This window comes from Dama dama, chromosome 16, assembly GCF_033118175.1.
Source record: "Dama dama isolate Ldn47 chromosome 16, ASM3311817v1, whole genome shotgun sequence".
Lineage (NCBI taxonomy): Eukaryota > Metazoa > Chordata > Mammalia > Artiodactyla > Cervidae > Dama > Dama dama.
In genome coordinates, this window is record NC_083696.1 from 9,159,527 (window position 1) to 9,183,963 (window position 24,437).

A 24,437-nucleotide genomic window follows, 5' to 3' on the forward strand; every position below is an offset into this window, starting at 1 on the left:
GAGTCCACACTCTCAGTCACCATCAAAGGCTGCCTGTCTATAAAGGGGGAAAACAGCACTTGCTTGATGGGGCTGTTGTGGGGATGAGCCATTTCAGGGCAGGTATAAAGTACTTGTGCATAGCTGGTCCATACTAGGTGTTCACTGCCTCGAAGCTGTGGACATCAGCAGCAGCATTATTATTTCTAATATTAATATTATTTGCTAGGGCTGTGGGAAGCCATGGGTCAGAGAAGGAGCTCCGGGTACAGGACACCTGAGCTCTAGTCTTATCTTTGCCATGGGGGCGATGTTAAGTCGCTCAGTCAGGTCCAACTCTTTGCAACTCCGTGGACTGTAGCCTGCCAGGCTCATCTGTGCATGGGATTCTCCAGGCAAGAATACTGGAGTGGGTAGCCGTTCCCTTCTCCAGGGCATCTTCCCAACCCGGGGATTAAACCCGGGACTCCCGCCTTGTGGGCAGATTCTTTATCATCTGAGCCACAAGGGAAGCTAGCTTCACCATAGACCTGCTTATAGTCTCTGCTAAGCCACTTACTCTCCCCAGGCCCTAGATTTTTTTTCACATGGGAAACAGGCCCGTTGGGCTTGTCCTCCTGGCTCACAGGTGGAATGACTCAGCGGGAAGGGCTTGGGCTGCCCGCCTCTCCCATCCTGCCTGGGACAGGCGAGGAGTTTCTGGGGAAGTCCTTGTGATGCCTGAATCCAGCGTCCAGCTGCCCCAGGGCCAGTTTGCATATGACCAGCGGCTCCTCTGAAACAGCTACCCTGGCCCCTGGGGGCTGTGACCCCGGCCAGGGTACAAAAAGGGATCGATTAGCCCTGGCCTTGGGGCTCTGATTGGTCCTGGCCGAGCAAGGCAAACAGCAAGGTCACCTACAGCCGCAGGCCCCTTCCCCAGCCCCAGTCCGTAGCTGCCTTGAGCAGGGAGCTGGTGGCTCTTCCATCCCCAGACCAGCCAAGCCCGTGAGTGACACCCCAGACAGAGGAACCTGAGCCATGTGGAGTCTCAGGGGCCTGCTGCTGTTACTGACCGCCTGCCTGGCGGTGAATGCCAGCCCAGTGCCCACATTGCCTGATGACATTCAAGTGCAGGAGAACTTCGACCTGTCTAGGGTAAGACTGGCGTCTCTGGCAGTGATTGTAGGGTGTCTGAGTGGCTGGGCCTTGCCGGCAGAGAGGAACAAGTCCTATGTGCCTTGGGGTCTCACTCTTTGCATCTGGAACTCCAGGGATGGGTCTCTGAGGGTCCTTCCTGCTGCTCAGACGGTCAGGATTTCATTGAAGCTGCAACTCTGCGCTCATCCTTTGGTGGGACTCTGGGCTGCCATTCTGAGTCAAAGATCCTGAAGTCTGAACCTGCACTGTTGGACTCCAAGGGAAATCGTGCTCTGATGAGAACCCACCCAGAGAAGGCTTGGTGCCAAGTCCTACTGCCCCTGCAGTGCCTCCCCCCGACAGCGCCTGGCTTTGTGTGACTCTTCCGCCCACCCCCTAACCTGCATCCCTTCCTTCTTTAACTGCTCACCTCCGCTGCAACATCTCTGGCAGCCCATCCTGGGCCCTCTGCCCTACCTGTAGGATCATGGGGATAAGAGGATCAGGACAGAAATCAGGATGGGGGGACTAAGTGGCCTGGGCAGGGCGCTGTGCAAGGGAAGTCTGCCGTCCAGCCCCGGCTCCGCCCGAATCGCTGGGTGACCTTGAGCAAAGCTTGTCCCTCCACCGCCACCCCAGGTTCCTTCTGACCTTTGTAGCCGTGGTATGGATTTTGTTTACGTTTAGCAATGAGGAAGGGTTGTGGGGAGCGGGGCACGAGGAACAGGTCTCTGGTGGTCTGGGATGGCGAAGGGTCTGCAGACACCTAAGTTCTCTTTCTAGAGGCAGCAGTCTCGTCCTGGGTCAGGCTCAGCTTAGGGAAAGGAGTTACTTTCTAACACAGAGGTACGGGCTGTGTGCAAGGTGGTGAGCACCCCAACCCTGGAGGAGTAAGAGACAGGACCCTGCTCTTGGAGAGCAGTGGTTGATGGTGACCCTGGGGCATGGGGATTTGGACCCTATCCAGTGAGCAGCCCAGAGCCTGCATCTCAGCAGAGTCAGGCCCTCTGCCAGTGGGCGGGGTGGGGTCTACCTGCCATCTCTCTCCTAAGCCAGCCATGCTGCCTGGAGTTCCATCATCAGGGCTCCATCCTCCCTGGAAGCCTTGTAGCCTCCAGTTATCTGTAAGACATGATCACTTAGGAGGAGAAGTCATTGAGAGGGGGGAGGGGGACAGACACCCTCCCGGTCTTGTCCAGGTCCAGATGCTTAGGGCTTGTGGCTGCCTCCTAGATCTATGGGAAGTGGTTCAATGTGGCCGTGGGCTCCACCTGCCCATGGCTGAAGAGGTTCAAGGACAAGATGACCGTGAGCACACTGGTGTTGAAAGAGGGGGCGACGAACAAGGAGATCAGCGTCACCAACACTCACAGGCGGTGAGTGGGGATGGGGTTAGAGGACTGGGACCCATCCCCACCCCCACCCCCACCCTGGCTTCAGCCTCCACCCTGTCCTGGAAAGTAGCAGGTCTCTACTTCCAGCCAGGACTCACTCCTGAGGGCCAGATTTCTCTGCTTCCCAGCGCTGGGGCAGTCCATACTAACTGTCCCATCTACACCTCAAGGGCAACGCGCCCAGCACTCTGCCTGTTTTCCAATCTACTCTTGCTCCTTGGCCTTCCATTAGCTCAGGAAAGGCACTTCTACGCAACCTGGAAAGCTGGGTGGTTGGTGGATGTCCTAGACTCTTCTTTCCTCTGCCACGACCATTCGGTCCACCATCCAGCCTTATCCCTGCTCTTTCTTATTCCCTCCAGCCTGTTTACTTCTTCCCTATTCACCACCACTGCCCTGGACCAAGTCACCTTCACCTTTCTTTCCTGCCGTTATCTATAGTATCCTCTCTACATTTCTCCCCACCTCTAACCTCCAACTTTCCATCTAATCCACTCATCACCTCACAGCCAGGAAGTCTTTTCAAAAACTCAAATCTGCTTAAACCTTTCCAGAGTTCCTTTCCTATTGCCCTTGAGATAAACTTCAACTCCTTCAGCAGAGCCTTCCAGCCCTCTGTGACTCCCAAGCGCTCACTGTTCCCTTCCCCATGCACCCACATACTCTCTGACCCACCTAGCTGGATCTTCTTTCAGTTTCTGGAACCCTCCTAACTCTGGGACTTTGCATCGAATATTTCTTCTACCTAGAAAACCTCTCCCCGCTTCCTGCGCTAACTCCTAGGGATCCTCCAGGACTCAGGTTCTTTGTTGCTTCCTCCAGGAAGGCCTCCCCGACTCCCTCCACCTATCCAGGTTCAGGTTATGTGCCTTCTTTTATGGTCTCTGAGTACCTCGTGCTTCCCCCGACATGGCAGTAACCACACCGACTGCATCTGCCTCTGGCCTGCCTGCCCCCTTCACTGGATTTTACAGTCCAATGCTCCATGAGGAGACAGGGTCTCCCCTGCTCCTCTCTGAATCCCCAGCCTGTAGCACAGTACTTGGCACATAGACGTTGCTCGTTAAATATTATTAAGATAAACGATAATCATTATAACAATAATGGGCTTCCCTGGTATCTCAGCTGGTAAAGATAGTAGCTAATGTATGCATAGTACTTACTCTAAGCTCTTTGCATAAAATATCTCATTTGATGCTCTCACCCAAAACATGAGGTAGAAACTATCATTATCCCCATTTCTCAGATGAGGAAAATGAGGCAAGAGAGACACAAAGTAATAAATGAATTAAGGTGTTAATGAATCGTTCTGATTTCCTGGCATATATGCATACTGTACAGATTTGGTTAAGGCAGCTGATTTTCAGTGCTGGGTTTGCCAAGAGGATGGCATCAATTAGCTCCTTTCTTCCCTCAGTCCCTCTGCTCTCTTATGTGAAACAGATGTCTCTCAGGACTGGTGGGAGAATTAAACCTGATATTTGGAAATGCTACTTTCCAAATTACAAAAAAAAAAAAAGGTATTTGGAAAGACACTGCAGGAGAGCGGGGTGTCAGGACAACGGTCTCTACCAGATATTATCTTTCTTTTGGTTTGTTCATTTCCAGGAAAGGTGTCTGTGAATCGATCTCTGGTACTTATGAGAAAACAAGCACTGATGGGAAGTTTCTCTTTCACAAAGCCAGTAAGTTGAGTCAAAGGAGACACCCGCAGTTCTCTCCTTTGCTAAAAAAATGCCTGGTGTCTTAAGCTCTCTTCCTCTCTGCCCCTACAACCATTCCTCCCATTTTTCTGCAATGTCATCTAGCCTCTCTCCAAATTCCCCCCTCCTTCTCCTTCTCTCCCCTTCTTCCTCTTTCTCTCTCTAGCCCCTACCCTCATGACCCTTGCCCCACCATGTACACGCTCGTCAAGGGCTGGTTTTAAGTGACGAGCTGAAAACATTACTGAATTCAAGTGATGGTTCTGAGTGCTGAGGATGACATCAAGGTTTCATCAGTCTTCCTGTTTAGGCATCTGCAATCAACTGCTAACAATTTGCTAAGCATCTACCATGTACGGTGTGTGTGGTGCTAAGGGATAGACAGACGTGGACATGAGTTTATCATTAATCCAGCAAATGTTTATTAAATTTGCTCTATGCATCAAATAATCGTGTCAGGGCTTTAATGTTTGGGTAGATGAATGGTTGGGTAAATAAATGAGTGAGAGAATTAAAAATGGTAAGTGAATATATGTGTGATGGCAGATTAGTTGAGTAATCAATCAATCGTTAAATAGATAAACTGATGGATTAACAGATGGAGGAAAGGAAGAAGGAAAGAGGGAGGAAAGGAAGGAAGGAAAATGGATGTATTTATGGACTGATATACAGAGAGGACGGACGGATGAAATGATGGTGGATGAATTAATGATGAATCCTTGGAGGAGATGGATGGAGAGGGAGAGTGAAGATGGATGAATAGATAAACGAATATATGCAAAGGATAGGTGGACAGAAGGATGGATGAATAGATGATATGTGGGTGAATAGGTGAAGGATCTCAGGATAGAAGCCTTCTGACCACTGATCTTTTCATCTTCCTGCATCTTCCATGCAGAATGGAACATCACCATGGAGTCCTATGTGGTCCACACCAACTACGATGAGTATGCCATTTTTCTGACCAAGAAATTAAGCCGTCGTCATGGACCCACCATTACTGTCAAGCTCTATGGTAAAGGCCTGGAGCTGGGGGTGGGTGGAGACCTGTCATTTGGGGAAATGAAGTGGGGGAGCTCAGGGAGTTTTGCTTTTTCCTTCCAACAAAACTCCAGTTATGGGAAAGGTCGAAACATTCACTCTCCCTGGAGGAGGTAGAGCTCAGTCTCCCATTTGAGGCTGAAGCCTCTTCTTTTGATCTCAAAATATCCAGAGAATTCTAGCATCTCTGGGCCCTTAAAGAACCACTCTTGTGCTGGGTGGGGAGCTGGGAGACCTGCAATGGGGAGCCTGGGAAGGCTCCTCCTCCTTTTCTGGAGCTGAGCTTTCCATAAGGGTGCCAAAGAGACCCAGTTGAGTCAATAGGTCTCAAATGTCCCCGAAATGAAAATCCCTGGGCAAAATAATGCCAGGCCCTGGCGGCCCTGGCCCCTGTGGTTCTAGGCATCTCCCCTGCCTCCCACTTGCAGGGCGTGAGCCGCAGCTTCGGGAAAGCCTGCTGGAGGAATTCAGGGAGGTGGCCCTGGGTGTGGGCATCCCCGAGGACGCCATCTTCACCATGCCCGACAGAGGTAACGGCACCCCACCGCATCTTACATTTCTGTCCCCTCCTCATCCTCTGTGGCCCCCAGAGACCCTGGGTCTCTCCCACCCCTCTTTGAGGGAAACTGGGCTATACTTCCCCTCCTCTCTTTATAGAAAAGGCACGCTGGGTCCCTGGACTAGTTCCAGGTCACACGGTGTGGACCTAGCAGAGCTGAGACTAGAGCCAATTCAGCATTCACGCTGCTGCCACCTGCCAAGTGCGGGGACAGCCAGAATCCAGGGCCCCCTCTTGGGAGGTAATAGAGGGTAAGAGTTAGAGCCCCGAGTTTCGAACTGAGCTGAACGGCTTCAGGTGGCTTTCAGAGCCTCATTTTCTCATCTGTAAAGTGGGGATGATAATGTGTACCCCCCCTTAGAAGTTGCTGTGAGGGGTCAATGAGATAAAGGCGTTAAATACAGTAGCACCGTAGGTGGTTTCTAGTAAGTGCTGGATAGATGTCAGCCTTGGGATGCTGGTGGCGGGATGGAGACAATAGGGGTGGCAACAGTGGTACTGCCATCAGCCCGTCGCTTTTCCAGCGGTGACCTTCAGCAAGCCGTGCGGGTGGAGCCGTCCCTGCAGTGGGCTGGTGCACGGGACAGGTCCCAGAGAGGGGGCCCGCCCACCGCATGGCCATTAGTTCTGCGGAAGAAGCAAAGCCTGTCTGGGTCTTATTCCCTCTCTCTCCTGTCCTCTGACTCAGGCGAATGTGTCCCTGGAGAGCAGGATCCAGAGCCCACTCTACTCTCGGTGAGCCCCTCTGTTCCCCCGCCCCAGCCCCACCTTGCCCGCGTAGGGTCCCCTGCCGTGCTGGTGGGTGGGGTTGCTGAGAGCAGGCAGCAGTGGGCATGGGTTGTGAAGTCAGACCCACCTGGGCTCAATCTCAGTTCTGCCATGAGGCTAGTTGCTGCCCCATATGGATGTCCCTTTCCTCATCTGTGGAATGGAGTGATTACCTTTACCTTCCAGGTGCTGGGATCCAGTGACATGTTAGAAGAGTGCCTAAAAGCAGTGACAGACTCAATAATGAGATAAAGATACTCAATACTCAATAGATGAAAATAAAGTCAATTGAGCTCTGAAAAACAGCAAACCTGAGGGCAAGCAGCTTCTCAAGCCAGTGCCTCTTCTATGCTGACTTTTGATTTGGGGGGCTTCCTTCTTTTCCTGCTTTTTGCCATATTGATTAAGTCTTCATTCTTTCTCTGATTATTTGGAAATTATGTATACTAATTTAGTCTACTGTTGTGTCTATGTGTGTGTGTGTGTAAAAATACATACATGTATTTATTTTAGAAACATATTTTTGAAATTTTTTTCACTTTAATCTTAATTTTTTTAATTATGAAAGTATATAACATATATACAAGGGACTTGGAAAGTACAGAACAAGGTTACATATGTTCCACTATACATTACAATTATTTTTTTAAATATATAAATTAAGGTTGTTAGTTGGAGTTTCAGTATCTAACTCTCAAAAATTAATAGAATGAATATACAGAGAAGTAGAAGGAGACAGCAGACCCGAAAAGCACTGAAAACCAACTCAACATAGTTAGGATTTATATAGTTTTCACACAACAGCAGAATACAAATTCTATTCAAGTTCCCATAGACTATAACCTAGGAGACACTGGAACATGTCCAGGGACATAAGATGAGGTGCAAAAGTTTCATGGTCTGAAGATATTGAAATCATACAGAGTCGTTCTCATCACTGTGGAATTATGTTAGAAATCAGTATCGAAAAACACTTGAAAATAATCCACATATTTTCAAGTGCAATGTGATATTTACCAAGAGAAATCTTTGACTTAGCCACTGAAAGCCTCTATAAAGTTAGACTGGAGAAAACACAAAGGGTTACGGCAGAGAAGAAAGCATTTAAATAAGAAATTAGTATCAAAATGAGAGATTAATATTAAAGAGACTTTAGACAAAAATCCCATGTATTTGGAAGTTAGATGTTCACTTTTAAATGATGGGTGTATCTAAGAAGTCGTAACAAGGAAGGTTAGAAAATACTTGTAATAGAATGAAAATGAAAAGAGAATTTACCAGAATTTGTTGCATGCAACTGAAAAAAATTTTAAAACTGAAAGAAAGCAAAAAAGGACAATAATGTCCTATTTCTACATAGAATTCACGGTTGACATATTTCTTTGCTTTCCTATTTTTTAAGAAAAATTACCATTGCTACTATAAAGCTAACATACTCTCATTATAAAGAATTAAAACAATGCAGTATAAAAAGTATAAAAAACAAGTTTTGAAAAATTGCACCACCTAGAAACTCTGAGCATTCACATTATTCCAGGAATCTTGACCTGTATACACCTGGAGAGGGGCAGGGGGAAGGAAAGTTGGATAGACAGACGCACAGATTTAGATATGCTGTTATTAAATGGAATTCATTCCAGATGCTATTACTGAATTTGAAAAGGCATCCATTGTTGTTTTACTTGAATTAAAAAAAAAATCTGAAGTTTGAAGGTTTAAAAAAAATCTTCAAATAATTATTTCTCCTTGCCAAGAGGTTTATTTCTTAAAGAATGCTCTGTCAAGGTTGGGCTTCCCTTATGGCTGAGCTGGTAAAGAATCCGCCTGCAATGTGGGAGACCTGGGTTCAATCTCTGGTTTGGGAAGATCCCCTGGAGAAGGGAAAGGCTACCCACTCCAGTATTCTGGCCTGGAGAATTCCATGGACTGTATAGTTCTTGGGGTCACAACTGAGCGACTTTAAATGTAAGTAAACACTTTTAGAGGGTATCTATTGTCTCTGGGACTTGGTAGACAGACGTCTTTACTATCAAACTGTGTTCTATCTCCTCCTCCCTTTTTCTTTTACTCTGTCCAGATTGATACCATTCCCATTCTGTTCTGTCTCTGCAATTCCCAGACATTTAGTAATAGTTCTATAATTTAATGGATTCTACATTCTCTCCTAGTGAATACAACACAGCTTCGCCATTCCTGAGTTATTATTTCTATTAATCTAATGCCATTTCTTCACAAAGTGCTGTGTTCGAGGAAGTTTTGAGTATTTTAATCCTGGAATTCTTCCCTGTTTGAGAATATCTTCCCGTTTCCTTCAACCTTGAATGAGATTTCTGAAGCGGGTCTGGATAGTTTCTGTTCCGTTTCTTTTTATCTGTCTCCTGCCTCTTCTGTTTTAGCCAGTTGTTTTTGTTGTTTGGTTTCAAAGTTGTGTCCAACTTTTTCGACTCCATGGACTGTAGCTTGCCAGGCTCCTCTGTCCCTGGGATTCTCCAGGCAAGAATAGTAGAATGGGTCTCCATGCCCTCCTCCAGGGGATTTTCTTGACCTAGAGACTGAACCCTTGTCTCTTGAATTGGCAGACAGATTGTTTACCACTAGTGCCACCTGGGAAGCCTGATGCTTTGGGAAAAACAGGCCATTCATCAGTCTAGTAGCTGTGTGTCTGTCTACACCTTGATCCTCAGAGTAAATGGCATTTTTACATTCCGGGGGTCTAGGGGAACAACTGTGACTAGGTCCCTAAAACAGCTTCTTCTGTTTTTTCCCCCAGAGGGCTCGGCGGGCTGTGCTGACCCAGGAAGAGGAAGGCTCGGGGGCTGGACAACCAATAACTAATTTCAGCAAGAAAGAAGGTGAGGATCACTCTCTGTTTTTTTTTTTAAACCCCCTTCTGCCACACTCCAGAGAGGAAGGGCCCACAGTTGGTTCACTCCAGCTGCCCTCATCACCATGAAGTCTTTCTTATTCTTCTACTAGAATGAAGAACCGAGCCTAGAAAAGGCAAATCCCGTCCTCTGCCCTGTGCCAGACATTGTTGAGAGAGGGAGGGGAGCATAAGGCATGGTCCCTGAGCCTAGAAATGTTCAGCTCTGTGATGAGAAGTGAGTTCTTGGTCTGTTTCACTTCGTGGCCTCCTGGCCTTGGTTTTCTCATCTGTACAATGGGATAACAGCCTGCTGAGCTGACCTCAAGGGCCCTTGTGGGAGCAGATGTATAGTTGATAGACCTATCACTCTTCAACTCTAAGCAAACACTGAACCACCCTGACCCTGCTTCGCCCCCCCAGACCCTCTGCTGAGCACTGGGATCATGGACAAACACACCTTCTGGTCTAGTAGAGGAGGCAGTCAAGGAAGAAAATAAGGGACTTGAAAGAGGAGGGACAGCTAAAGAGTTGAGGGAGCTCAGAAAAGGGAGGGGTGAAGTGGTCAAGGAGGACTTCCTGGATGAAGGAGAATTCATGTTATGTCCAGGTATGATTTATGCAGGAAGGCATTCTAGCATTCTAGGGGCAGGAGTGATGAGAGCAAAGGCACAAGGCTGGGACATCTGGCAGAGAGGCCAGGCTGCCAGCATGCATGCTGGTGAATGTAGCCTCACCCACCATCTTTACCGAGCTCTTGGGCAGACAAGACCAAAGGGGGATGCCGGGCCTCGGGGTCATTGGCAACGCCTCATATTATGGCATGGGTTTTTGAAGTCCAACAAATGTGACTTGGAATCTCAGCACTAGGTAACCCTGGGGAAATCTCTTTACCTCTCAGGGAGTCGATTTCCTTACCTTTAAAACGGGTTGAGAATGATTCCTCTTAATGCAGAGATGAAAACTAAATGAGGTGATACCCGTTGACGTGTCCGGCCTGGTGACAGGCACACAGTCAGCACTCTGCGAGCACTGCTGCTCTGCCCCTCCGCAGATTCCTGCCAGCTGGGCTACTCACAAGGGCCTTGCCTGGGGTTGTTCAAGAGGTATTTCTATAACGGTACGTCCATGGCCTGCGAGACCTTCGATTATGGCGGCTGCATGGGGAATGGCAACAACTTCCTCTCAGAAAAGGAATGTCTGCAGACCTGCCGGACCGTGGGTGAGTGCCACCCCATCTCCCCTGCCCTGCCCACTCCTGTCCTCCCAGCAGACCACGTGCCCGCTGGACAGGTGGCCGAGAGAGGATGCTCCAGCGGTGGAATTCCAGGGCCAGTTTTCTGAAGGCATAGGAATCGAACACTTGGGTGTGGGTGACCCTCAGCATATATGTCTTCTAGGGGGCTGATTTCTCAACCTATAGGAAGAGGTCTAGGTGTTCCAGGGGATAGGGGCCCTGCCGGGGGTCTCAGGTCAGCAATCATGAGGTTTTCTAAGGCTCTCTGCCTTCCCCCCACCCCGCAGAGGCCTGTAACCTCCCCATAGTCCCCGGGCCATGCCGAGCCTACGTCGAGCTCTGGGCGTTTGATGCCGTCAAGGGGAAGTGCGTCCGCTTCATCTATGGGGGCTGCAAGGGCAATGGCAACAAATTCTACTCGGAGAAGGAGTGTAAGGAGTACTGTGGCATTCCTGGTGAAGGTAGGAGGCTCCACAATGCCGGGCGGGGCTGAGGGGCCACCGGAGTCCGGGTCGGGGAGCCCTGGTGGGTGGTAGGGATCTGGAGAGCTGAGTCCTGGACTCTGTCCTGGTGACCAACACACCCACTCTCTCAGCTTCCCACCTGTAAAATGGGACCAAGCCCAAGGCCTTACCCCAGCTGGGATGGGGCACCTGGGGGGAGGTGCTGGCCTGAGCAGAGGGGGAGGCGGTGGGTTGAGTGGGCCAGAACCGGGCTCCAATCCTGGCATTCATTGCCACATTCAGACTGGCCACATCGTTACTCAAATGATTCAAATACTGCCAGCCACTGCTTCCTGAAGGCTCACATCTCTGGACCGTCTCAATCCATGTCTGTCCCTCTTATAGTTCTTCGTGCTCAGTCATGCCCGCCCCTTTGTGGCCCCACGGGCTGTACCAATTTAAGCCTCAGTTTTCTCTTCTGTAAAGTGGGACAAAGGACCCACTTCCTAGGCGGCACAGTGTCTCGCCTGGTTCACACCCATCTAGCAGCAGCCCGTACTAGTAACGGTGGTAATGCTGCGATGATAACAAGAAAAGCATTCCAAGAAGCCGCAGCCATTGAAGATTTATGTGCCTTATCTCCCCACCGGAAAAATTGCCTAAAGTAAATCAGGAGGCAAAAAACCAGGTCATCCTGTGGAATGCATCTTGGAGTTACCAAGTCACCCCGCAAGCAGAAGTTTCTGGCCTCAGGCTCAGGCTCGAACTCAGTCCAGGCTGCCTTCCCTCCTCCATGAGGCATCCCCATGCCCTGACCGCCCCCAACCACAGACGCTTGGGTGACCCCACACCTACTCCCCGAGCCTCTCTGTGTCCACAGGGGACGAGGAGCTGCTGCGCTTCTCCAACTGACCGGCCCGGAGGCCACTCCACAAGGCAGCAGGAAGTGGGAGGGTCAGAGTCTGCCCCGAGCCCTGCTGCAGGTTCCAATAAAAACCGAATTGTAGACTCCTGAAATTCCATGTCCTGACTGTTCATCACGAAGTATAATGAGACTGGGGGAAGGGAGGAGGAGACCGGCTGGGGAGGGGGCATGAACTTTCCCCAGAAATGAAAAATGTGTGTGTGGGAAATGTAATGGAGCCATCTTCAGGACATGAAATTGGCTATGCAAATTACGAAACATAAATCACAGTTCTGTATAAAATGGGATTATTTTGTTTTGTTTTAATAAAGCCAGGAGAGAAAAGAGGGAGCAACTCTGGATACTTGTTTCCCGGAGAGGTTTGATGGAGGTCATCAGTGGCCCAGGGTCAGAAGAAATTACCATGCCTAGTGTGTGCCCAGGGGGGTCAGATAAATGCCCACAAGTGCTTGGAAGAATTCCCCTGCCCTTGGCCACACAGAACCCCCACCCACCCACCCCTGCAGCCTTTTACTTTGTTCACAGCCTAATCCCCAGCTGTAGCTGCTGGAAAGCCTCAGGCTGTTCCTCCACAAGGACCCTGGAGATCCCATCTCCTGCCATCCTCACTCTGGCCCTTGGCCCCGGAAGGAGACTATCAATTGCCCTTTTCACTGTGTCCAGGACAACCATCTGGCCCTGGACCACAGCTGCAAGTCCTAGGTCTAGCCCAGCTTCTCCTTCTCCTCTCTGGAGGAAGAGAGCGGGTAGGCTGTCCAGCATGGCTTGGGCACCAATTTGGCCCAAGCACAGGACTCCAGGAGCTCACACGCACCAGATCTACAAACATCAGATTCATAAACACCTCTTGCTGGCTCCATCCGCTCAGAGCCCTGAGGACTGCTGCTGCTGAGAGAGCCAAAAAATCCCAGCTTCGTGTGTGCTGAAATGGAACGCTGACCCTGGCAGCAGAAATCTAGGCAGAGACAGCACCTCTTCCCCGTGGGGTGAACAGCATGCTAAGGGCTGGCGGCTCACTTGGTCAAGAGTCCCTTTCATGCCATTAGCCCGTTGGATTAAGAGACCCTCAGGAAGGGAGAAGGGTGGGCACTGCACATCTCCGGTGGAGGGGACAAACCCAGAGGCAAGGATTCTGGGTGGACACAGCTTTGCAGCCCTCTTGACAGATCACATAAGAGACTCCTCTTCTTTTTCCCCAAAGCCCTGAGCTTAGGGCTTCCTGATTCCTGAGGGACAGCATTTTTGGGTGTAGCCAGGACTCTGTCTTGACAGAAGTGGCTGGAGTTGGGGACGGGGACACAAGGAGACGCGACAGGCTCTCCAGGCTGCAACTCACAAATGTCCTCATGTCCTGCGTCTATCCATACCTGCCCTTCCATGCACGCTTCATGCACTGGGGCCACCATCTACAGCAGTCTGAAGGTACCACTCTGAAGAGGGATATTTTGAAGTGACCCAAAGGACAAATGCCTAAAGCAGAGAATGCCAGCCACAGATGGGTCAGCCACCCTCAGCTCAGCTGGTGGATGGGAGTTTTTGGCTCATAAGGTATCTATTTCACAGTTCTGAATTCACCATTTAAAAGTGGACCTCTTGGGGACTTCCCAAGCAGGCCAGTGGTTAAGACTCTGCAATTCCACTGCAGGGGACACGGGTCTGATCCCAGGTTGGGGAACTAAGATCCCACATAGCACGCAGCATGACCAAAAAAAAAAAAAAAAGAATGTCCATATAAAAATCTAAGTTTCTCAATTTTCTTGAAAAATAGATTCCGGCAGCCCTGGGCCTGCATCCTGCACGCTAAGGTGCAAGAGCTGAACTGACATGGCCCGTTTACATGGAGCCGCCCTTGAGGGTCACCAGCCCCTGCCGCCATCCTGCCTGGTTCTGGAGACATGTCTCCACGACACGTGCTAAAACTTTCACTACACAAAATTCCCTTGGATCTGATCTTACCACCTCAGGGGACTCCTCCAGTCAGGAGTCCCCTCATCTCAGAAGGCACCAGAAGCATTCCCAGACAAATGCTATGATAACCTATTTTTTGTTTGTTTGTTTTTATTTTTGGTCATGCTGGGTCTTTGTCGCTGCACGGGCTTTGCTCTAGTTGAGGCGAGCGGGGGCGACTCTCTAAGTTGCAGTGCGTGGGCTTCTCATTGCAGTGGCTTGGAGAAGGAAATGGCAACCCACTCCAGTACCCTTGCCTGGAAAATCCCATGAATGGAGGGGCCTGGTAGGTTACAGTCCATGGGGTCGCAAAGAGTCGGACATGACTGAGCAACTCCACTTTCACTTTTCTGTTGTTGAGGAGCATGGGCTCTTAGGGCCCTTGGGTTTCAGTAGCTGCTTCATGCAGGATCCGTAGTTGGGGCCTCCAGGCTCCAGAGCACAGGCTCAAAAGCTGTGGCGCACAGCCTTTCGCTCCTCGGAGGCATGAGGCTCTTTCCAGGTTGGGGCTTGAACCTGTGTCTGCGGCCCTGGCAGGCAGATTCTTTACCGCTTAGCCACCAGGGAAGCCTCACCTGTTTGATTCTTAAACCGTCTCATCTCAAATTTTCTCTTAAAGATACAGGTCACATTCATCTCTTCTATAACATAGACGTGGCTACTTAGAAAAATGTGGTTTTTGTTTTTTAATTTTAAAATCCAGAGGCTGGCCCCTCAGCCATACCAAGGCTCTGGCCACGCCCTGGCCTTACTGGATCCTGGTTTTCTGAGGTGGCGGGGGAGTCTTTTTGCTCCAGCAGGACTCCTGACTTTTGTTTCAGAGCCCATAGAAACTCCTTGGTTGAACTTCACCCACCGGCTCTAGGACATCCACATGGTATGCTAAACAGCAGGAAACTCCCGCAGAAGGGGAGGGCAGGGCTGATGCCTCTGGGAGGCTGGCCCAGACTCACAGCCCATTCATGCTGTGACCCCTGCGATCTGATTGATGGAAGTTGTTCAACTGACCTAACAGTGCACCCTTTTTAAGGGGAATGCACTGACAGCTGTTGGTAAAGAAATCCGCCTGCAATGCAGGAGACCCGTTTGATCCCTGGGTTGGAAAGATCCCCTTGAAAAGGGAAAAGCTACCCACTCCAGTATTCTGGCCTGGAGAATTCCATGGACTGTGTAGTCCACGGGGTTGTAAAGAGTCGAACACGCCTGAGCAACTTTTTTTACTTTCACGGACTGTATCGGGTGAAGGACAGGGATGAAGCCCAAGGCGCTGGCTGTTCTGGCAACAGCAGGTCTGCTTTAGGAGAAGCTGTCACCCCTCCTTCCCTGCTCCCGCTCAGGCCACGGCTGCCTTCTGGTGGCGCTGTCACAGACGCGCCTTCAGTCCGACTGTCCAAGCCAAGCGTCGATGAGCCTGTCTGCAGCGTGAGGCTCAGGGCGAGTCCAACCTGGCTGGGCCCTTGTGGCAGGCGCTGATTCTTAACCTGGCTAGAGTGATGGCCGCCCTGGGAAATCTGGAAGGGCCAGACACCCTTCCACAGACACTTCGAGCTCCACACACGAGGTCTGGGAGGCCAATGCCGGGGGGTGAAGGAGCACGAGGCCTGTAAGTGACCGCAGGGCAAGGCGCACGTGGACGTGTGCTTCACCTAGGAGATGGGTGCGCTAACTCCGGGCAGGTGGGGGATGACCGTCACCCCATCCTGGAGGAGTGGGAGAGCTGTCTGGGGGGCTGGCTCGGAGGACGGCGGCGTTTCAGCAGTCAGCGAATGGGGAGGGAGGTTCAGAGAAGGGGACGCTGTGAGGAAGCCACTGGGGAGCCTGGGTGGGCTGCTGCATTCGGACACGGCTCGGAGCTTCAGGACAGAGAGGAGGCCACCCAAGGGACCTGGCCTGGCTGCCTGGCAGGCCCACCAGTCTCCGCGTTTGCACCCAGTGAGGTGTCTGGGCTCTGTCTGCACCTCTCCTGGGGTGGAGAGTGCCTTACCTCCCCAGGCAGGCTTTCCACTCTGGACCGCATTGGAGACAGTGTGTCCAGACACTGGGTTTGAATGTGTCTCCGACAGCTCCCACTGACTCTTCAGAGTCACAGATGCCATCTGGAATTTGGCAAAAGCCACGGCACCCTTCCTCAGAAAACGGACGGTACACACAACCCACACCATCACATAAAAGGCATCAGTCCAGGCAAAGCTGGGTGTGCTCTTTGGGGCCTAGGCCACCCTTCCTCCCCGGGACAGTGCTCAAGAGCAAGGCCCAGGGGGCCACGTGCTCTTGGGCCTCATTCATCAGACATCACTGGCCCGGCTCTGGTGTCCAGGGTCACCCCGACCTCACCTAACATCCCCTCGGGATGGACTCCAGCTCCGTCACCCCCAGGCGACATCTCTGCTCTCTAGCGCCCTGTTCCTGCCTGGACGACATTGGCCCAACCCCAAGCCCAAGAAATAACACCACACACTGCCATCTTCCTAAAGGTCGTTTTATTGTAAAACCATAAATACAACACTGACATGAAATCATTTATTTAAGCAACTGATTCTCTCTAACCATTAAAAGGATGTCTTTTTGCCTTGGCATCAACCAACCGGGAAATAATGTTGCAAGAATCCGGGGGAGGAGGGTAGGGGGTGTTGAATTCTGGACTGGGGCTTTTGGCGATTTAAGGAACCAAGTGGACCCTTCCTCTTCACCCTGGGAATGTCCCACTTTTGGACAAGAACAGACAGGTAAAAACAGCAAACATTTAAACAGCTCAGTTTTAAATTTTATTACTCTGTAAAAATCTCTCTTTTTTTTTTTCTGTTCCTTTCCTCCATTTGACATCAGTAAAAGTTTTAAACACCACAAAACTGATTTGGCTATAAATGGAGAAACGGTACCCAAACCAAAATGAAACCGAAAACCCAAAGGACAAACAGAAAACCCTAAATAAACCCTCAAGTTTGGTCTCGGGGGTTTACAAATCACAAGAACCATCAACTCAACCCCCATGCAACGTGACTCCTTGCAGAGCAGCTGGATCCACATCGACGACAGAGGAGACCGCAAACAACGTCTTTTGTTAATTAACACAGCAAGGGTGACACTAGGTAACTTTTTTTTTTTTTTTTAAATACAGTACATGGTACACAGGGTCCCAAGAAAACCCTGAACAAACCCCTTGTGGAGACTTGAGCCAAGCACTGGCTGTTTATAAAAATATTGTGTTGCTACAAAAGTATAAATTAATGCTACCGGTATTAAGAAATATTAAACACATAAAACTTATAAGGATTAAGAAAAATATTCATTAATACCTGTAGAAAACTCTGGCCTAAAAAAGATATTTTTTTTGTGTGTTTCTTTTTTTTGTAAATTTTTTTTTTTTTGTATTTTTTTAAGATGACTTGAGTTTCTTGCACTCGAAGAGAGAGACACAGTCAGATGTGCCCACGGTATTGCCTAGAACGTCTTTAACTACTGAGAAAGAATGGGGGGTGCACACACGTGGTTACTGAGGGGGGCCTGGGAGGGAGGGGGCACCAAGGCTTTCATAAGATTTACCTGATGTGAAAGAATCACCGACATGAAGTTATGGGGAAAAAAAAAAAAAAAGGTAGGGTCATCAGAGAACAACTGAAAATAATTTATGCTCTTTAAAAAATATCTCTGCTTCAGGTGGTTGTACAAAATGACCTCCTGATGCTTGGAATCTGAATGGCCCTGGACACGCTGCCCAGTGGGTCTGGTAGCTTCCAGCCCCGCGGGGCCCTCTGTCTCCTGGCTGGCAAGTTCCAGCCCTGTGTCCATGAGCTCGCTCACCGCTTTGGAACCCGGCTACCCCGTCTGGGACCCTGTTTGGGTGGGAGGGAAGGGTCCTAGGCGGGGACCGGCTGGCACCTGGGTTGTGGGAGGAGCCCCCCTTCTGGCTGGCCTCAGACTTCATGGTCTCTGCCAACCTGGACTTCAGGAAGCGCCACGGGGATCCCAGGCCCCTGAGGTTGCGGACAAGGCTGGGCTGTGCCCCTAAAAGGAACTTTGGTTCGAAGAGTCGAAGGTGCCCGGTGGGACGTGTGGGCGGGGAGGCCCCCAGTGGGTCCTGATGCTGACACCCAGCTGCAGACCTAGCACATCTTCTCGGTACCGGAGGTGAATCTTTAAAGCTACGCCCATGGTGGCGGCGGCAGTGGGGCCATGAAAACACAAATAGCAACCGACGCCCTTCACCCTCATCAAAGCGGAGCAGGTGCCTCTGCACGGAAACCACAGGGCCCCTCTAGAGAACGATGGGGCGCCACGGACCACGATCCTCAAACCCAAACGAGAGAGGAAGAAAAACAACAACAAAATCCTCCAGAAAACCCCGAGAAGGGAAAACTGGGAGGGGAAACATAAGAGGGAGAACACTGTATCATTGGTTCACCATAACTGGCCTAGCAAACATTAGCCACAGTGACGAGGGGGCAGGCCCCTTCCCAGTTCTAACATGGGCCCGACTGGATAGAGGGGGCCGAGGTGGGGCCAGCAGGGCCCACACAGGAGCCCCCTCCCCACCTACTGTCTCCAGGGAACAGCCTGAGCCTTACTGAGCTTCTTGGTTTCATCTAAGCCAGCAGCCTTTCTGGAAGCCCTCCCCCAGGAACAACCCAGGCACAGAGGAGCTGCCGCTGTTCCCCGGGCAAGGGCAGGGCTGTGAACTTGCCCAGCTCCATGCGGGCAGGAGGAGACTTCCGGGTGTGCCCTGCATGCCTCCTCACTCCATCTTTTCCAGCACACCCGTCGTCATGGCAACTTCCCAGTACTGTCCCCTTCTGGGTCATTCCTCATGGGCCCTCCCTTCTCCATCAGCATCCCAGGTTCGTTCCAAACCTTCCCTGTGAACCTGTGGCCTCCGAGAGTGCCTGCGGCATCCCCAACAGCTCTTCAGGCGCCCACTTTCCAAGGAGTTTAGTCCAAGTTCAAGCACAAGCCTGGGTGACCCCTAAGGGCAGAGGGCCAGCTTCACGGTGGAAAACATGCCTTGCAGAGTTTTCCTCTGGTGTTTCTTGAAAGTGCGGGAGAGAAAAGAGCAAGCTGAAGGAGAGGAGGCTCACCAGCCTACAGAGCTGATGTCCGAGTTCTTCCCAGAAATCGGGAGATGCAAAACTTCTCAACCGTGTCATCGGACTGTTCTCTCCTCACCAGGAAATCTCAGCATCCTTTTCCCAGCCAAGAGCCAAAGCCAAGATGCCAACCATGAAGCTGCCAGGCAGGGTGATGGCAGTGTCCTTGCTCACAGACACAGTAGGTGGTTTTCTACACCATGAACCCTGAAATGAAGAGTAGCCATAAAGGAGCTTCATCTGATGGCCCCTCGGTTTCCTGGTTCCCAGCTACCATCTGGAGGGAGGCCTGGCTGGTGGACCTGGGCCGAAGGAAGAAGAACCACGTCGACACAAGTCCGGGCATCCATTCATGACAACTGAGATGGCACGCCTGCTCTTGGTGGAGCAGAGACCCCTCGGATTTCTCCACATCTGTGGCCCCACCCATGAGGCTATGGTCCTTGGCTTGGGCTTTGGTGGTGAAGCCCACTGACCTCAGAGGAGGCGGGAAAATCCTGCAGAATGGAGGTGTGTTTTCTCCGCCCCCTTGCTGGGGTCCATGCATATCAGCAGCAAGGCCCCTTCTGTCCTGGGAATCACATGCTTCTGGCAAATTGTGTCCAAGTCAGCAGGCAATCGACTGCCTTGGGCTGCAGAGTCCCATAGTGGTTAGTGGTCACAGAACTGGGAGGCAGAAGACAGAAACTTTCTGAAGGTCCAAGTCAGGCTAAGTGCCAGGAGATGAGCTGGAAGAGCCGACCTCAATCCTTTGGCTGAGCTAGAATTTGGATAGGGTGGATATTGCTGGAGATGAGGGGCCAGTGGCTGGGCCTGTGAGATCTTTGGGTTTTATTAAGCTGTTCACTGCAAGGGGATCTGCAGTATGCGAGCTGCCTGCCTGAGAAAGCAGACAGAGGGCGGGGGCACCTTGGTACAGCCCTTCCTATTGGCAACAACAGTGTCTGAAGAACCAAAGACTGGAAGAGAGAAATGACTACCTGCCACCCTCTGCCCGTACCTGGACAAGGCAGTCCCAGGAGACAGCCTTCAGAAACCTAGCGGCACTCACATCATCTCTGCAGAGCAAGCCAAGCCCTAAGGATCGAACTGAGGTGGAAAGGAGGGACAGAACAGGAGGTGACATGTGTAACTCGATACCTGGAATTTGGTGACGACATCCTCGAAACTTCATGCTAGAGGGCAGACATCCCCGAGTTCCAAGGACGCTGATACTTGGGCTTGGTCCTGATGGCTTTGTAAGACAGTGAAATGCCGATTTGCTGAGTGGCCCCGAAAATGAGGCAAGACCAGCACAGCTCCCCACTCAAAAGGAGAGAGAGGATGGGCTCCGAGGCTTGACTCCCACCAACTACACAACACCGGCAGCTTCCACCCTCCTGTGTGGCTCAGAGTGCCAGGTCTCCCCGGCAGCAAGGCTGGAGGCCTTTGGTTGTAGGCATCTCACCCATCAACAAGCCTGCAGCCCCCTTCTGGAATGTCTCCCAAAGTCTCATCAAATAGCCTGTCGATGCTCCCATACACTACAGAACGTGACACGAGGTGATGGTCCAGTGCAGATAAGAGGCTCTTCTGACGGTGTGAAACCCCTTGGAAATGTTGTGGAGTACGTGCCCAGAACTTCTCCGGGAGAGGAAATGGCGTGGTGGTTCCTGAGACCATGGCTTGCTGCAGTGAACGTGGAAACGACCCTCTGGGATGCATTTCAGTATGTCCAAGACGCGGAGGGTTAGTTCTCATGAGGCAAACTGAGCAGGCTTGGCACCTGGGACAGTGTTCTGGTCCATGATCCTAAGCCTTGAGTTTTTAAATTAACTTAACTTCCCCAACGTTACTGCCATGGACCGGGGCGGGGGGAGAGGGCTGCTGTACAGTGCTTTTTGAAATCGAGGTATCTCGCAGTTGAACAATGTTTTATTACTAAGGAGGGATGTGGTGGACTTGGTCAACCCCCCAGGATGGTAGAATGTGCCTTTGCAAATGGCGCCGCCCCAGCGATGGTGGGCACCGAGGGGATATGGGACCACCAGTATATATTCACTGAGAGGTGGGGTGGGAGGCTGAGCATTGATCCTGACAAAACCACCTCTTGAGAGGGGAAAGGGTCACTGTGTTGGCATTTAGGCTAAGTGTGTGGAACATAAACTGCTCACAGAGGAAGAAAAGCCTAAAACCGTCTTTCACAGCATCAAGTTGAATGTGGCCTAATGCCATTCCACCCTCAAACATCTGTCATTTGGCCCGCAAGGCACCATGCTCAACTACCATCCTAGAAGGAGGGCTGAGGCTCATGTGGGGGCCCTCCAGGGCCGTGGGTAGTGGACCCCCCGGAATCTCCGGGGTCCTGGGGAGGAAGAGGAGGTTGTGGGTCTGAGGTGTGATGGATGTGAACATGGATCAACTCAGGATTCCCTGCTGAGCCGGAAGGGTCAGTGACGCGGCAAGTAGTGTAATGCACTCTGGGTATAGAAATCAGACATTCGCAGTACCAGACACAGCGAGCCAGGAGGGCGGTCTTCCACTTACAGTCAGCACTCCTAAGCCACATGTTTCTCTATGGCTTCCACCAAATCCCACGTCTGCGAGACCTGTGACTCCAACACCTCTCCTGGTCTCCAAACAGCACGGCCAAGTTCACAGTCTTGGCTGTTTCAAATACAGGAAAACTGGACTGTACAGGGAAGGCTGATAAAAACCTCAGGATACTGAATACACCACTGAGATGAGCTAGTTTACAGTGTGACTTGAGGAACAAAAAGGGCAATCAAAAAAAAAAAAAAGAAACCACAAAAAAACTCTCCAAAATATAAGTTATAGACATTCAGTGCCTCCTAGCAGAGTCTAAATCAAATTTGAAGAAAAAAAAAAAAAGGCAAAAACTGCTAAAATGTTAGGGAAAAAATTATTAAGGAGTGGAGACAGTTATCTTATACTTCTTTGAAAACGTCTTTTTTTTTTCTCTCTTATATTAAAAAGCAAAAGGTCAGCTTTATATTCTTAAAAGTCTCCTTTCCTGATTTGGGGAGATAGATAGGTGTGTTTCTAAGGCGGCTGCCCCCTGACACCCAGGGGTATCGCAAAGGCAGCAGCTCAATGCCCTGAAGGTGAACGAGAACAAAGTCCAGTGCAGAAGCTGTCCATCTGATGCAGTTTGGAGAATCCATGGCAGGGCAGCTGGGGAGGAGTGGGGCGTGATAGGGTCAGGAAGGCTGGGGGCAGGGGTGGCGGGCAGTGGGGAGGGGGGGAACCACAGGGTGAAGGACAGAGAGTGTCAAGTCACTTCAGATCTCAGCTGCCTGAACATTTCACAACATCAGTTTGTACAATCTGCACACCTGAAAATGGAATCTTTTAAAGCCCCCTCACTGAGAAAAGGAAGTGAAGCGTCTTCCCTCTTTCCCAAACACTCAGCTTTCCTGACACGCCCAGTTTAATGCACACACGCCCACGAGGGGGCATGCATGCATGCACCAGGGGAGTATGTGTGTGCACACGTGTGCAACGCTTTGGTGGCCACGCAGATGAGCGCAGAGCCGCCCGTGCACACACATGCACGCACACACTGAAAAAAAAGCACTTAAGTTTCCAGGGGGCATTTATGAGGTCCACAGTGTTTAGAACTTAAATTCCTTTTCTTTGTTTGCGACAGTGTTGTGTGGGTTTTTTTTTTTTTTTTCCTTCTTTGAACATTATCTTTTCTTTTTCTCTTTCATCTTTTTTTTTTTCCAATCTGGAAGTCTTAAAGCATGTTGGATTTCAGAAACATGAGTTTGTTCATATCTTCTGGACTGAGCAGTCGCCTCCTTTTGATGAGAAGTGCTTGTTCACACATATTTACACACCCGCTCCTGGCCCCCACGGCCGGCACCGCGAGGAGCCAGAAGGCGAGCTTGGCGAGTTTCGTGTGCTTTTGGGTCACGCACGACCAGTACTGGAAGAGATCGGGGGTGGCCTGGAAGAGGGGCTCCTGCAGGTAATCGTACACTTCGTTCTTCCCGAGCCGGTCGTCCTCCTGCGTGGCAGGGTTTTCTCCGGGGGCGGAGCGGGGCTTCTTGGCTGCGGGCTCGAAGTCGGCCTCCTCGGTCCAGGACTCCTTGACCTCATTGATGAGCTCGCACACCTTGCCGATGATCTCCTCGTGCTGGTAGGGGGGGACAGGCCGCAGTTTCTGCTGCGGGTCCAGGATCATGGCCACCTTGTGCGCCGGGTGCACCTTGAAGTTCTCCTTGAGCGCCTCCAGGAAGAGGTGGCAGAGCTTGCTGACGGTGCCCGCGTCGTTGGCCTTGGCCGTGAACAGCTTCTCCAGCCGGACGTAGGTGGGGAGCACCAGCTGCAGGGTGGGCTGGCTCTCGTTGCTCAGCTCGATGACCGCCTGCTTCACCGGCGTCAGGATGGCGGCCAGGTTGCTGAGCAGGTGCTTGTTGAGGCTCTGGATGAGGTTCATCTTCTTGGCCCGGCTGTAGAACTCGCAGATCTGCTCGTAGCGCTCATGCACCAGCAGCAGCGAGTCCGTGACGGAGTTCCAGCAGGGCGGCGGCGAGGTCTCCTCCAGCGAGCCGAAGGTCTCCTTGGCGAGGCCGGTGGAGCCCGCCAGGTCCTCGCACACGTTGAGCAGCTCGATGACCTCGTGCATGCTGCGGGCCTGCAGCGTCCGCTTGCTCAGCACGCTCTGCACCACCGAGTTCAAGGCACAGGCTGAGCAGCGCAGGCACATGCCGGCCTTGGAGAAGGCGGACGCGCTCACCCGGCAGTCCGTCACGTACACTGTCCTGATCTCCGACATCACGAACTCCGATAGCACATTCTGCACCCAGTGGTGCACCAGGTCGCCGCTGTCGCGGATGTCCGCGCCCTTCACGCCCAGCACGTAGCTCTTGATGTGGTTGCCCTCGGCCTGGTAGGCCGTGAGGATGTAGCAGGAGTCGGGGCCGACGCTCTGCGAGTGGCAGGTCACGCCGATGCCCAGGCAGGCATTGCTGCCCAAGGCGCACGTCACCTTCACCTTCACCTGGTTGTACATGCGCGGCAGGTGCTTCAGCGCCAGCGTGTTGAAGTTGCCCAGGATCTCGGTGACCGAGAAGGCCCCGTAGCGGGCGCCGCTGTCCACCAGCGTCTGGGCCAGCTTCAGGAACTCCTTCCCGCTCACCACGCTCAGAGCACCCAGGTCGGCGCACATGACGCGCAGGAGCCGCTCTGCGATGTTCTGCCGCTCCTTCTCGGGGATCATGCTGTTGGGTGTCAAACCACTGGTCGTGGCTGGTGAGGGGGACACAAAGAGAGGCGTGATTAATCCTGGCATTCAAGGCTCCGTGGTCTGGCAGCAGCGTAATACTCAAGCATCTAGTATTAGGCATTACGAAGCGATTTCATCTGGTGTG

At 51.5% G+C, this 24,437-nt stretch overlaps 2 protein-coding genes across 12 annotated transcripts in view; one reads left to right on the top strand and one right to left on the bottom strand.

Moving 5' to 3' along the window:
- Positions 1-827: 827 nt before the first annotated feature.
- On the top strand, positions 828-12,110 carry AMBP (alpha-1-microglobulin/bikunin precursor). The gene is made up of 10 exons (XM_061163974.1): positions 828-1,116; positions 2,332-2,474; positions 4,101-4,177; positions 5,094-5,210; positions 5,665-5,766; positions 6,484-6,530; positions 9,334-9,415; positions 10,481-10,648; positions 10,951-11,124; positions 11,987-12,110. Exons 1-10 carry the CDS (start codon positions 1,000-1,002, stop codon positions 12,016-12,018), a joined length of 1,059 nt encoding a protein of 352 aa, XP_061019957.1. The 5' UTR covers positions 828-999; the 3' UTR covers positions 12,019-12,110.
- A 4,331-nt stretch (positions 12,111-16,441) lies between these two features.
- ZNF618 (zinc finger protein 618) overlaps positions 16,442-24,437 on the bottom strand; it is a 199,239-nt gene continuing 191,243 nt past the window's right edge. For all 11 annotated transcript variants that reach the window (XM_061163364.1, XM_061163362.1, XM_061163361.1 and 8 more), the window contains one exon: positions 16,442-24,315. In XM_061163364.1, coding sequence (XP_061019347.1) covers positions 22,799-24,315 — 1,517 coding nt within the window. In that variant the 3' untranslated portion in view covers positions 16,442-22,798. The remainder of the gene's footprint in view (positions 24,316-24,437) is intronic.